Raw genomic sequence first — 15,743 nt, forward strand, 5'->3', positions numbered from 1 at the left:
ATTACAATTAATTTTAGTCATCGGTGCCACTAGTCGCCATTAATGAGTTAGAATCATCATCATCGCTTGAATTTTGTTGGTCTTAAGTTCTCAATGCCGCTCTAGTCCAATCGTCAACGCATTTTTACTTTTCCACATTATTTGGCGATAATCTTGACCGTGTTAGATCTAAAATTTGTCCACTGGCACTAAAAGCTTGTTGCACTACAACAATAGAAATTGGACAAATAAGAATATCTTTTGCAATTGAAGCTAAGACTGGAAAGCGATTTGCATGCTTTTTCCACCAATCCAAAATGTCAAATATTGTTGGGTCTTCATATGCATTATCACCTTAAAACTCAAAATCTGTGATAATATATGTCTCAATTTCTGTGTATGAATGTGGAGTCTCCCTTGGTGTTTTTGAAACATTTTGCATGAAAGTAAATTGTGTAGAATAAAATTTAGTTGATTGTGTAGTTTGTGGATGTGATACTTGAGGAAGGAGAGATACTAATTTAGAATACTCATCATACAATTGACGGACATACCTTAAAACATTATTAGTAAGAGAAAAATAATCTACTTCAATATTAAAAGATCCATAATAAAGACGAAAAAATTCTTGTAATGCAACTAACTTAAATCTAAGACAAAGAAAAAATGCAACTAAATTTAAATCAGGAATTTTAGTATAATGTTTTAACAATTTAGTTTTCATCATGAATATACATTCTTGTAAATCATCATCATTTTCATTTTCAATTATGATATTACTTATGGCCAAACAATAAAATGAAAATAAATGGGAAGTAGGATAATAAATACTACTAAAAATTCTTGTACAATTTTCAAACACTTGCAAAATATCTAATATTTTTTTACAAATAGTCCAATAGGTTAGATAAAGTTAAAAAATGTGATGTATGCAATTGCATAAATGAATGAAGCATATCTTTATATTAATAAAACTCATTTAACATTTTATAAGTTGAATTCCACCTCGTGAGAATATCTCTTAAAAATTTTTTATATTTTTTTCCCATAGAGTGACAAAAATTTTTAAATTCTTTTCTAGCATATCCATGTGTTCATAAATAATTTAAAACATTTTTTTATTGGACTTAAAAATACATTTAATGCATTTTGAACACATAAATTTAAAATATCACATGCACATCTAGTGTGAAAAAATTGTCCACCAAATTTGGATTGACGAAGAGTTTTTGATTCATTTATTAATGTCGTATTTGCACAAGCATTATCAAAACCGATTGTAAAAATTTTTTTTTAGTCAAACCATATTCTCCTAAATAATATTTAATATAGTAACAATATTATGGGCCATGTAAGAGTCATCAAAAACTCTAAGTGTGATAATTTTTTTTCTGAATTTTTCATTCATTGTCAATCCAATGGGAAGTAACACCCACATAAGATGAGTTTGCCATGCATAACACCAAATATCACAACAAATAGCAATTTTACCAACAAAATTTGCAAATAAATTTAAATTTTTTTTTTCTTTCAAATAAATAGATAAGATAGTCCTTTTAAGTGTATTCCTAGGTATCCTTTTTGCTAAAGGACTTAATGCTTTTTTACAATAGTTATTAAATCCAATTTTTTCACCAAATGAAAAAAAATAATCGTTTCATACAAACCATTTTAGCCATCTTAATTTTATTAGTTTCATCACTATATTTAAATGGAGGAGTATTAGGATCAACATACCTTGATGACGATAATAGAGTTTGAGTTGGATCCATTCCTATCTCACTTGGATGATGTGATTTTAAATGTCTATTGAGGGTGCCATAGCCTCCTCCAAACTTGAATGCATATTCTTTTTGCAATAATTACATCGAACATAATTGATTTCTCTGTTATCTTGAACAATTTTTGTAAAATGCTTCTTGAAAATATCTGACTTTGGTGGTTTACTTAAATTTAAAATATTAAGAGATGTTGCTTCTTGTGGTGGATGACGACGAATGTAACATTCTTCAACTATAGTGTAATATTGAACTTCATCATTAAATTATAGTGAAAAATCAATCAATTGATCGTTTGAGTCAATTTCTTCAACACTATGAGCAATTCGTTTTCCCTTAGAGATTTGTAAATTGTGTGCTATGTTTTTAAATGGATTTATGAAAAAAAAAATGAATAAATGGAATATGAAATTAATGGAATGAGTTGTAAATTATTATTTCCAAATACTAAGAAAATCATTAAAAAAAATCAAATGAAGTAAATTTATGAATGAAAAAATTGAGATTGGAGAAGGAATTTGGAATTGGATGTAGGAAAATAAAAAATAAACAATAGATAATTTGAATATTAAAGAAAATAAAGTAATAGAAAAAAATAATGAACTATGGAAATTTGAGAGAATTTTGATTGAGAAAAAGAGAAGAGTTATGATATAATTGGTTGTGAAAAAAAAAAAAATCAACTCATCATATTTATACATATTTTTCATTAAATAGTTTTTCAAATTTTCCCTTATAACAGAAAAATAACAACTATATTTTTAGATAATTTAGTAAATTATAGTAAAACTATATTTTTAGATAATTTAGTAAATTATAGTAAATAAATAAATAATTGATTAAAAATGAATAAATTTTATTTACCAAAAATAAAATAAAAATAAAATGTAACTCTTTTTTTATACACTTAAAATAATTTTCTTTTTTTTTTTACAAATCAAACTATTCATGTACCATTTTTCGTACAAATTAAGTCAAATCATGTGTGCTTTTTTTATAATTTTTTATAAATTAAGTGTCATTGTGTATTTCTCTTCCTCATAAATCAAATCAACTACAATCAAATCAAGTGATATAATTTTTTTATAAAATATTTTAAACTACTATGTTTGTGCATCCGGTTTGAACCTGACCGAAACCGTTGGTTAACCGTAGTTTTGGGCCGATTCAGATTCATATTTTAACCTTAAACCGCTGGTTCCGATTTAAATTTTGAACCACCGGTTTTGATTCGTTTACAGTAAGGTTCGATTCCGATTCGGTTCTGATTTGAACCGGACCGGTGGCCATGCAGTTGGCGTGACTTTATTCCATTTCCTTTTCTCTCTCTAAAGTCCAATTAAGATAGTCTGTCTCCTGGGTACGATCTTCTGCATGTAAAGATTTGTCCGGTGGCCATGCAGTTGGCGTGACTTTATTCCATTTCCTTTTCTCTCTCTAAAATCCAATTAAGATAGACTGTCTCTTGGGTACGATCTTCTGCATGTAAAGATTTGTTCTTTGCACCAATAAAGGCTCTTGGTTACGCACTTCTGATTGTAAAGATCTGTTCTTTACATCTGTTCAACTTCAAGTACGTTGTTGTGGTTTTCAGTTTTCGTTCATTTTTTTTTTTTAAATTTTCTAATTGCTGGTAACTTTTTTCTGGAAATTTTGTTTATGTTGTTTGATGTTATCCAGCATGCTTATTTCCGATGAAAAATTAATCCTTTTATTTCATGTTAATTATGTTTTCTTTGTTTTATGTACTCTGTTAATTCAATTCGATTTCTCAGATCTTCTCCTCTCTGCTCATAAGCGATTATGTTATATAATGTTCTTATCAGATCTATTTTCTTCTTTGTTTATGTTGTACATAGTGTTCTTTATCAGATCTGTTATTCTTTGTTCATGTTGCACATAGTGTTCTTTATCAGATCTGTTATCTTCTTTGTTTATGTTGTACATAGTGTTCTGTATCAGATCTATTATCTTCTTTGTTAATGTTGTTCGAAATTTGTTTATTCAGTTTGTTTTTTCCGTGAAGAATTAATCTTTTTTTTCTTTTTTTTTTTGTGTAAGAGAAACCATTTGCCAATTTTTGTTTTGTTTGTTCCAGTATTCTGTAGATGCAATTCATTTCCTTGGATCTGCTCCTTTCTTACTGGAACTTATGCATGCGAAGAATCCTCCATATATGCCATATCTGATTCGCAATAGGGATGTTGCTTGTATAATTCATGATGAGTTCATTGTCTTTCTTCTATTTCCTTTTGGATTTAGTAAGCTGTTTTCTCTCTGAATTTTTTATTTTTTGACTGTTTTATAACAACTAGAGTTGTTTTGATTTGTAGTTTTAAGCCAATACTAATTTGACTGCATTATAATTCTGCTGACATACTTGCTGTTAGAAGAGATCTTGTGAATCAATATCTATAGGGGTATTGCGGTTATGTTCATCCAGTTATTGCTCATCTAGGTACTTCTTTGTGTCATATAGACTCCCAAAGGTTAACCTCCATGAAAGAAGCAACCCCTTCTATTGATATGCTCCATTTTTCCTATTATCAATTTTTTTGCCTCTGAGCTTCATCTCATTTGCTTGGCATCTTAGTTTTTTTGCTTATAAATTGAATCACATATAGTATGGTGGGAATTATGGTACTGCCTCAGACTTTTATGTTAAACTACAACTTTTTGGTTCCCATTATTGAGCAATTTTTATGAGAGCTACTTGTTAGTAATGGACTTGTCAAATTCGAGCTTGCAAAATGCAGAGGACTCATGGTTGTGAGACCTGAAATGCATTGGTGCAGATCCATCTAATATATGCTTATTATAATTTTAAATATATATTTGTGCCTTTATTGTTATGAAATATTTATTTTGTTTGAAACCTTGTGAATGTCTTATGTAAAAACTTCAAGACTTCAAGTGATAGTGCCATCCACTTTTGTCAACATACATTATGTGATTTTGCTGCTTGTCAATTTCCTTTCATTTTGTGAAAACTGGCTACTTAAATTACATGATATGTTTCTCTATCATGAGATTCACAGAGAAACGAGATTTCACTGCACTGTGCTGACAATTGTTACAATTGTTTTTTGTGTGAATAGACTTTGAAAGAAGCCAGTCAAACTGGCTACTTCTTTTTCTCATGGAATCCTCGCAGTAAACTTTGTTTTGCTACATTTAAATGCACGATGTGCAACTCATGCCTGAATATCTAAAATTTATACTATTTTGATTAAAACCATTATGTGATTATATTTTACTTCTCAAAAAATAGCCTTAATGTATGTTTTCCTTATCATGTTTAGGCTCTTGCGATACAGAAGGAAAATGTGATGCAATTTTACAATTTTTTTATTTATTCACTTTGGTTGATTGTTTCCAATGGATTGCTTGATCATTTGCGACTCTGCTTTTTTTAAAGAAGTTTGTATTTAGAATTTTTTTTTAAGGACATTTCTTTTTGAATTTCTAGCTAAGGTTAAGATAAATTGAAAGAATGATTCATTTCTTTTGATGATTCAGTATGCCCACACTTCTGCTACATGTTGCTAGGATCTGAATGTGTATTTAGCAACCATTTTCAACCACTAATATATTTATGAACCATTTATTTTTCAATTTCAGATAGCTTTTCTTGGCTTCACAGAATTAAGGTTGTGGGTGAATTTGCAAATTCCTCAAGTTTTTACATACTCACAATCCACTGTATGAGCCTTGTCTCGCTGGCATCATAGATGCAGATCATATAATGCTTGATAAGGTCTGTGTAAGTATCATTTCTGCACCTTAATGCTTCTTTGCTTCTATCGGTCTTTTTGGTCCAGTGTTTTTGAGTATGGTTTGTGACATTAGATTCTTTGGATGCAGGAATACGACCAAAAAAATATTTGATTTGGGGATGTTTATTGTTGGAATCTTGATCAGAGATATGAAAGAATCATGTTTCAACATGGTTGTTTCAGCTACATTGATATGGGTGTAGTCAACATATGCTTAAAGAAATTAATCCAATTGGTAAGGATGATAGTTTTCCACTTTCATCTATAGAAATTTTAGTTGCATTGGAGAGTATTCCAGAAAATAATATATCTAAATAAATAAATGCTTATCCTAGTTATATAACTCTCTGAAAATCCCATTGGAAAAAGTATTTAAAATTTGAACATTTGATTATTTTCTGGAGTACCAAATTTGAACATTAAAAAAACGCCTTCGCACACCTTTCCTATTTCTCTCTTTCTCTCTACCAAGTTTAGGTCTCTCACCCTGTCTCTGTCTCTGCTTAATGCTGGTAATTTCTTGACCCTTTATGTACTGATTATTTTCACAGTTTTAGTCTTAAGAAGTAGATCTCTGGTTCGAAAAATCTGTTTTTTGATGTTTTAAAGTTATGTTTATACCAATATCTTGCATAACGAAAGCTATATATTGCATAACAAAAGCTAACGTAGACAGGCAAAATTGTTATGGAAAATATATTCAGATTATGCAACGAAACAGTGAAACATTTTTCTTGCATTTGTTGATAGAGTATTTAACTACCCTAACCGGCCAAACATTTTTCTTGCATTTGTTCAATTAACCTTGATCCGGCCCTTGTGAATTAACATGCCATTGATTTATCTACTGCAGCACGGAATTATGCGTGAAAAATGGTCAATTTATTTATTTCAGGTATATACTTATTCTTCTTTAAATTTGTTGTCTTTTGTTGTTTGTGCAGCATCTGTTTTACTCTCTAGTATGTCTTTTTGGCAAATAGACGTGAATTCAATCTTCCTACCATTTCTGATCATATTGTCCTATTATTTTGTCTTGTCAATGATAATCTTGTGCTTTCATGAATTGCAAAGTTGCTTCTGAAACTGTAGTATGTGCGATATCTTGATTTGAATTGAAACATTGGTGGGAACTAGAAATGGTTTTGAATTTCTTAACCTTTTTGGCGCTGAGAAGATCCATTGGATATAAATAGGCTGATTTATCTCCATGTGAAGTTCAAATATATATCATTTGAACATTTTATTGTGTGCCTCTCATTTCACTTTATCAAAATTCCATTTATAAAGTGAATATGTGATTGCAGGAGCTCCCTTATGTTGATTAAAATGTTCAAATGATAGTTGCAAACTCTATCTTTGAAAATCTATCATTAACCCACAACTTAGAAATTGTATATCTTTGGTAATCTAAATAGAAATCTAAATGTCTCTTTCGAGTTAAAGTGAGTCAGCTCAAAATAGTAAAATCTGTTACACCATCTCGATTTTATTTCTTCTTTTTCTTGTCTTTGCTACTGCTACCTTGTCTCTTATCCTCTACATTTCTTCCTTCTTGCTCTTGTAATTTTTGCAACCTAGCAAGAAATACATCAATAGTTGGACGTTTACTTATTGAAGCTCCATGCATTCTAATGCAAAATTTGTTATGTTTATAGCCTTGTTATCACTACATCATTCATCTATTTATGTCTTGCTAACTAGATGGCCTCTCATTTCTCTCTCTCTGACCACTTTCAACAATAGTTATTCTCGCATGCCTTGATCCTCTACCTCTTGATTTAATCCTGCCTCTAGTAATTTTTAAATTATCTTTTGTTTCTTTCATGAGTAGTTGTAGCATAACAATTTCATAATTGTATATGTCAGCTACTTTGGTAATGTTCTGGCCTGTCAAAGTAATGCATGTTTCCGGAGCTGCATAAGCAGGGTTAACAACATTAGGAGGTTGTCCCTAGGCATTTAGCCTAAAAAGGTCCCTGGCCATGCCTAGAGACAACCTCCTGATGTTGCTAGCCCTGCTTATGCAGCTCCGGACACATGCATTATTTTGATAGGCCAGAACATTACTAAAGTAGCTGACATATACAATTATGAAATTGTTATGCTCCAACTACTCATGAAAGAAACAAAAGATAATTTAGAAATTACTAGAGACAGGATTAAACCAAGAGGTAGAGAATCAAGGCATGCGAGAGTCACTATTGTTGAAAGTGGTCAGAGAGAGAGAAAGGAGAGGCCATCTAGTTAGCAAGACATAGATAGACGAATGATGTAGTGATATCGAGGCTATAAACATAACAAATTTGGCATTAGAATGCACGGAGCTTCAACAAGTAAATGTCCAACTATTGATGTAGTTCTTGCTAGGTTGCAAAAATTACAAGAGCCAGAAGGAAGAAATGTAGAGGATAAGAGACAAGGAAGTAGCAGCAAAGACAAGAAAAAGAAGCAATAAATTCGAGATGGTGTAATAGATTTTACTATTTTGAGCTGACTCACTTTAACTCGAAAGAGACATTTAGATTTCTATTTAGATTACCAAAGATACAATTTCTAAGTTGTGGGTTAATGACAGATTTTCAAAAATAGAGTTTGCAACTATCATTTGAACATTTTAATCACCATAAGGGAGCATTTCAAAAATACAATGTTAGTAAGAAGTAATTTTGAAGCATTTATTTTTTTGAAGAAAAAAAAAAAGAAAGCCAATTTAACAAACATAAAAAGGCTAACATTACTCTATTGATTTTTAGGTTGAATTACTTCTTTGAAAAAGAGTTCTTACTTCTGGCTCTTGTAATTTTTGCAACCTAGCAAGAACATCAATAGTTGGACGTTTACTTGATTGAAGCTCCGTGCATTCTAATGCCAAATTTGTTATGTTTATAGCCTCAATATCACTGCATCCTTTATCTATGAATGTCTTGTTAACTAGATGGCCTCTTCTTTCTCTCTCTCTCTGACCTCTTTCAACAATAGTTACTCTCGCATGCTTTGATCCTCTACCTATTGGTTTAATCCTGTCTCTAGTAATTCCTAAATTATCTTCTGTTTCTTTCATGAGTAGTTGGAGCATAACAATTCTGTAACTGTATATGTCAGCTGCTTTAGTAATGTTTTGGCCTGTCAAAATAATGTAAGTGTCATTTTTTTTTTTTCAAAGTAGCATTTCCATATGAGATACATAGTTGCAGTTTATTTTACCATAACTGTCTGCTTCCGGAGCTGCATAAATAGGGCTAACAACATCAGGAGGTTTTTCCATTGACTTGATTGAACCAAAGTCGCATAGCTTGACGTTTCCTTGATCTTCAAGCATGATATTTGATGTCTTCAAATCATACCATACGATATTGTGAAGCTAATTGTTAACTTGAGTCCAATTGAACAAAAAGAAGATTCGGAGTTCTTGATATTAGAATTTCTGCCAAAATGTCTAACTGATACTGATCTAGGTAATCCTCCAAATTTATTTTAATAGAACTGTCAACATGTTCTTTACTTAAATTATATTACTTAGTAGCGTATCTTTGCTTTAGTTTGGACTCTATTTTTATTATCTTGCTCATTTTGAAATGTACAGAACTTCAATGGACTGCTACAGTAAAAGTATTGTAACAAATAGCAAATGGATAAGTCTTATATCCATCACCACCAAGCAAATCTCATATGATATGATTTGAAGACATTAAATCTCATATTGTTGCAATACTTTTACTGTAGCAGTCCATTGAAGTTCTGTACATTTCAAAATGAGCAAGATAATAAAAATAGAGTCCAAACTACAGCAAAGATACGCTACTAAGTAATCTAATTTAAGTAAAGAACATGTTGGCATTTCTATTAAAATAAATTTGGAGGATTACCTAGATAAGTATCGGTTAGACATTTTGGCAGAAATTCTAATATCACGAACTCAGAATCTTCTTTTTGTTCACTTGGACTCAAGTAACCAATTAGCTTCACAATATCATATGGTATGATTTGAAGACATCAAATATCATGTTTGACGATCAAGGAAACGTCAAGCTATGCGACTTTGGTTCAATCAAGTCAATGGGAAAACCTCCTGATGTTGTTAGCCCTACTTATGCAGCTCCGGAAGCAAACAGTTATGGTAAAATAAACTGCAACTATGTATCTCTCATATAGATATGCTACTTTGAAAAAAAAAAAAATGAAAAAATGATACTTACATTATTTTGACAGGCCAAAACATTACTAAAGCAGCTGACATATACAGTTACGGAATTGTTATGCTCCAATTACTCATGAAAGAAACAGAAGATAATTTAGGAATTACTAGAGACAGGATTAAACCAAAAGGTAGAGGATCAAAGCATGCGGGAGTAACTATTGTTGAAAGAGGTCAGAGAGAGAGAGAAAGAAGAGGCCATCTAGTTAGCAAGACATTCATAGATGAAGTATGCAGTGATATTGAGGCTATAAACATAACAAATTTGGCATTAGAATGCACGGAGCTTCAATCAAGTAAACGTCCAACTATTGATGAAGTTTTTGCTAGGTTGCAAAAATTACAAGAGCCAGAAGGAAGAAAGGTAGAGGATAAAAGGCAAGGAAGCAGCGGCAAAGACAAGAAAAAGAAGAAATAAATTCTATGGTGTAATAGATTTAGAATAGTTGCAGACTTGACAGACACCATGAGAGTAACTGTAAGTGTGAACCAATTGATATATTCAAGTGACCCTGATGTTCTTCATGCATAAATTCTATATCTATTGTGTGTTCATCTACACATACGAAACTCAAGCCAAAACCTAAAAAAATTTCAGAAAAAAGCACACAAGCAAGCTCAAACCAGCTTAGATAAACTGCTAAAATACAAAATGGAGAATGTTTAATTGGCGAGTTAGAATATTGAAACACAAAATAAAATTTAAACCCCCTTTTTTCCCAGGAGATGAGAGAAATGCAGCCAAATATTCCATTCCAAATGCACAATACGTTTTAACTGGAATATAAGATAAATCCAGGGAAAACAAATTAGGTTAGATTTTACCAAAAAGTTGCAATGCTGACTATGATATCAATATTGTGGTTTGGAGAACAATGATTAGAATAGTTACACAGGGCACGGAAGAGCAGATAGAAGAAATTGAAGCAAAAGAGTACTTCTCTGCAAGCAAGCAAATCTGTGAAGAATTGTGCTCAACTAACAACAAGCACAACAGCATTCAATTCACCCAACAAGCAAACAGGAGAGTGGTAAAAAAGCAGAAATAAAATATGAAAAATTTACCAACAATTAAACAACAAAAATATGCAACTTGAAAACTTTAAGACAAAGCAGAAACACAGCAGAGAGAATATCTGCCAGAATAAAATCAAATTCTATATAGTCTTCCATCCTCTGGAGTAGATATGAAAGAATGAAACATAATATATATATATGAACAACCAGCAAGCCAATGATATGAATTTTCTACCATCAATTCTTTTCTTATTCAATTTTGCATTGCATATATTTACATGTTCACATTATTTTTCGTTAGGCATTAAAGTACCCTTGAAAATGTTTCCTAATTGCAGCTCAAGAATGAAACGGGGAGGCAAGAGATGACAGAACAAGCAAGATGTTAGGATGCCTAGGTGGCATACAGTTCATGTGATGCTTGATTAGGCCTATGTAAGCTTCTTTGCTTCTGTCAGTCTTTTTGGTCCACTGTTTTTGCGTATAGTTTGTGACATAAGTGTAAAAAGTGTAGTTATGGATGGCAATAATGGAAGACTCCATATTTATAGCTGAGACTTGAGATCAAAAGGCTGCGAAATAGATCCATTTCCAAGTCAAAATTATTTGGGGCTGTCCTCTTTGCCACGTATTATATGGGTGATATATCTATATATATTATATAGTATATACAATGTGTATGCCTCTTTGCATGAGAAAAATGCAAACCAAGTGACACGTGACATTAATATGCTCATTAATGAATACTTTTATTTTTATATTATAACAATTATTGAATTTGTGGAAAACATATTGGGTGTGAATGCCTATGAATCTTTAGTTAAAATGAGAGTAATTAGCAATAAGAGAAAAGCGAGGTTGACCTCCTCATATAATGCATGCAGTATGATCCCCAGAAGCGCCCAACAATGAAGCAAGTTGTTAGATATTTGCAGAATTTGTGCACAGTTCGTCGTCATTCTAATGAACTGAAGATTCACAAGATACTTGGTGATGATGAAATTATTCTGAGAACAGATAACAGGTCAGGTACTTCATATCATTTATCAGACCTTTGTTTCATGTTATCATGATTTAATGGGTCAAGAATGGGATAGTCTATTTTTTTCTTTTGGGCTTGTGGGGTTGCCTTTTTAGTTAATTGTATTTTATCTGTTCCAAAAGAATTACTTGTTTTAAAATTTGCTATCACAAATTATGGATTATTTATTGTTGTCTTATAAATGGTATAATTATGTTCTTGTGAAGATGATAATCAATTCTGTATTTATTCTAGTTTCATTATTCTCGTTTAACGTTGCACTTTTAATTGCCAATATATACAAAGTTATGTGATAGCTTGTTAAGAGATTTACGTGCCTTTTGATGGATAGAGAAGGAATCTAAGCTAATTCCTGCATGGCGAAGGGGATATTTCTCTAAATCCATTAATCTCAAACGGCTATCATATAGAGATAAGGGTGGCCCTAATCACAGTCCAGCAGGTGAGCAATATTCACAACCAACATGCAATTTCTGTTCTTATTTTACCGTTTAATAATAGGAGCATGCATTATGCAAGGAAATGGAAAATGTTTTTCTATCCTAAAGTGCAATTTGGCAAGTGATTCTGGGAATTGGTTACTTTTAAGGACACTTCTCTTGCTTTTGATTGAAAATGTAATTCGAAATTTTCCACTTCAAATATTTCTAGAAACCTAGCTTAGCTATCCTGTATGGTGACCCAAATGTTACAAATTTTCAATTGAAGGAAAATTTCATAATTAAGAACTGTGATTCTTTAAGCTTGTTAATTGTCAAAAGTTTTTGGTCTTAGAAATGTTTTTTCTTTTCCCCTTCCAATTACTTTGTTTTTATTGCATTGATTCTTTTAGATTGATTTTCTCCCATTGTTTAATTATCTTAGCAACATCTTTCCTTATGTATGCAAGCAAGTTATGTGCATGTATTTTTTTATGTTTCAGTGTCTAAATTTAAACTGGCGGTTTGTATATCAACTGTTCAACTTTTATCCTTTTACATATGAAACTTAAAAGAATAGACATGCGAATATTTACGTAGTTGCTTTTGTGGCTAGGTGGCTTGAAAGGATACCCTTGTTTAAATAGATATAAGTTTTCTATACATTGATCATTGATTTCTATTATATGACCTGCCTAGGCAAAAGATCTTCAGGTGCAGAATATGAGAAGATTAAAGTATTTTCTTGTGAAGAACTAAAAATGTTCACCAATGGATTTAGTGAAGGAAATCTCATGTGGAAATTCCAATTTGGAAAATTGTTTTGGGGGAAGATCAATGAAAGAAAGGTGATAGTTAAGATATGGGAATATCCTGAAATGTATAAGGTTTTTGAAGGTGATAATGAAGGCAGGGTGAGGGTATGTTGCTTAACAATGTTTCTTCTGTTTTTTCAGTTTTATTCTCTTTCTTAAGAAAACTTGCCTAATGCTTTATTCACCTATTAGGATGAGATTGAATTGCTTCAGCATCCAAAGTTGATTGGTCATCCAAACTTGGTAAAGTTGGTTGGATACTGCTATGACGAACAGCAACTTGGTACTGTTTATGACCTGGATCCACTGGGTTCTGTATATGAACTTGCACCTAAAGGTACATAGTTTTGACTTCTTTTGTTTACTCTATATTACCATAATAATTCTTTTTACACAGAAGTATGCTGACTTGTTATTGATTACAAGTGACTGTTGATATTTATAATAAAACCAAGCATAAGTAACCCCTTAGATGATTTTTGTCTGATTAGACTTTAAAAGAAGGCAGGTAAATTGAGTAATCCTTGCCCTTGTAGAATCCCTGTACTTTTTGTGCTACATTTGAATTCATGATAAATACTTTGGATAACTCATGGCCAGAATGTCAGAAACGTATACTAATTTATTTACATTTGACTTACATTTTGATGATGTAGTAAGCTGAAACTTCTGTTTTATGTTGCTAGGATCAGAAGATCTATTTTGGAGCAATTATTTTCAGTCACTGTTATATTTATGAAACAGTTATTTTTCAATCGTAGGTTGCTTTACTTGGCTTCACAGAATTAAGGTTGCATATGAATTTGCCTGCCTCCTCAAGTTCTTACATATTCGCAATCCGCCATATGAGTCGTGTCTAGTTCGCAGCATAGATGCGGCCCATATAATGCTCGATAAGGTCTGCAGCTCATTTTTTTTCTCCCTGAAGTGTTTATACACAAAATTTGTAACATAAGATGCTTTGATATGCAGGAATACACCCCAGAATAACTGGACTTTGGGATGTTTACTGGTGGAATCATTCTTGATATGAGATTTGACAGAAACATGTATTTACATGGTTGTTTTGGCTACATGGATCCATGTTTAATCCAGGGAGGTATGTCATCCGAGTGGCATAATGTTTGTTCTTTTGAATTTTGATTATCTAATGGCCTAGAAAAGTTGTATCGGGGAGCAGTAAAACAAGAGTTTACCCCACCTCAATACAAAGTAAGAGTGTCGATCTTTGAATACGGACGGCAACTCAAGGTTTTAAATATTGTTATAGAGAAGTCAATTCAGAAGCCAAGGGCATAAGCATTTGAAGCAACGTCCCATCGCATGTTTGTCTTTTGGTCTCAAATAAATAGCTGAACTTTGCTTTTAAATCTGTTTATGTTTTGAAAGATTATCAGTTCAGGCAAGATTTAACTTTGAGTATGCATGGGCAGGTACATGGACAGAAGAAAGTGATGTGTATGCATACGGTATTGTTCTGTTGGGCCTGATATCCAAAAAAATATGCACAGAAGAGGACAAAGAATGACGCTACCATCATTCGGGAGTGGGCTAGGAGCCAATATTATTCAACATCGTCTGAGGAAGGCTCGAGCCAATATCATTCAACATCGTCCGAGGAAGGCTCCAGCCAGCGTAGGTATTCGCTTGTTGATTGTAGCTTAAAGGCAGATCCAGGATTCGATCCTAAAGATGGTGCTGAGCTTACAAAGCTGGCAATGCATTGCATAGAAATGAAGCAATATAAACGTCCTTCAATGAAGCAAGTTGTCAAACGTTTGCTCAATTTACGTGTTATGCGCAATCACTCGGAGGAATTGAGCACCAAACACAAAATCTCATGTTTGGAACGTACTCCAGTATTGTTTTAGACTATCATTGAGCTTTATTTATTTATTTAGAAAAAATTTATGACTGGCGCTGCTAAGTTCTAAAGATGTGTTGAAGTGAAATATATTATGAAACTGTTCAAAATACCCTTAGTTTTGCTTTTTATTTTAGTAATACGGATTTTTTCACTTAACCTGAGATGGGTTAGTTTGACTATATCTAGATGAGTGGTTTGCACTTTTTTTATTTTTTTATTCAATTGCTATAAAAATTGATCATTGGAGTATTTAAGGGCTTCAAGTCCAATGGCGACAAGAATGGCATAGTCTAATCTCGAAAATTTCTGTTATACAGTGGCATGATAAGGAAACAGACCTGAAGAGATTTGCTAGCTTTGTGTATTCATGCAGTGATGCTAATTTAGCCTTCGGTTATTATTTATCTGTCTCTACACTCTCTTTGTTACTAAGAAGATTGAGTTATGCTTTGCAGCTTTGAAGTTGTGACGCGGTGTAAGAAAATGAGCAGAAGTTTCTTTCAATATCGCTTGTGAGTCCGACATTGGCGGCTATAGAGTCGATAAAAACTTCTGCAGGGAGATGAAAATTCAGTTTGCTTCTTGATTCTGATATCCATCTTTCATTACTGTTGTAATTATCAGATCTCTCATTGATGTTCATTTATTATTTTGGGGGGAGCTTTTGGTTATACGTGCTTTTATCTTCCCTTCGCATTTTTTCAAGTACAGCTCTTAACAACGTACAGTGTCTATACTGAGGTTAGTGTGGTGGTCTGAGATTTGGTAGAATATTTGTAATTCTTTTGCCAGATCTGCACCTTTTTTTCTTCACTAGCGTAGTTCTAGTTTTGACTTCATAAATTTGACTCT

At 32.2% G+C, this 15,743-nt stretch overlaps 1 protein-coding gene and 1 pseudogene across 2 annotated transcripts; both read left to right on the forward strand.

Annotated features, from left to right (window-relative positions):
- Positions 1-9,538: 9,538 nt before the first annotated feature.
- On the forward strand, positions 9,539-10,149 carry LOC149497955 (serine/threonine-protein kinase BIK1-like). Its single transcript, XM_089719315.1, has 2 exons — positions 9,539-9,653; positions 9,746-10,149. The coding sequence occupies exons 1-2, from the start codon at positions 9,539-9,541 to the stop codon at positions 10,147-10,149; spliced, it is 519 nt and encodes a 172-aa protein (XP_089575441.1).
- Positions 10,150-11,626: 1,477 nt separating this feature from the next.
- LOC149497956 (putative serine/threonine-protein kinase PBL1) lies at positions 11,627-15,047 on the forward strand (annotated as a pseudogene). Its single transcript, XR_016320101.1, has 8 exons — positions 11,627-11,777; positions 12,122-12,232; positions 12,909-13,129; positions 13,217-13,361; positions 13,786-13,922; positions 13,997-14,123; positions 14,414-14,457; positions 14,515-15,047. The product of XR_016320101.1 is annotated as a putative serine/threonine-protein kinase PBL1 (transcript).
- The last annotated feature ends 696 nt before the right edge of the window (positions 15,048-15,743 follow it).

This window comes from Jatropha curcas, chromosome 3, assembly GCF_041381405.1.
Source record: "Jatropha curcas cultivar XTBG-Jc1 chromosome 3, XTBG_Jcur_1.0, whole genome shotgun sequence".
Taxonomy (NCBI): Eukaryota; Viridiplantae; Streptophyta; class Magnoliopsida; order Malpighiales; family Euphorbiaceae; genus Jatropha; species Jatropha curcas.

Coding starts and splice junctions, on each gene's coding strand:
- LOC149497955 (XM_089719315.1), top strand. CDS start 9,539: ATGTTTGACGATCAAGGAAACGTCAAGCTATGCGACTTTGGTTCAATC. Junction 9,654..9,745: donor TCCGGAAGCAAACAGTTATG/GTAAAATAAACT, acceptor TTATTTTGACAG/GCCAAAACATTACTAAAGCA.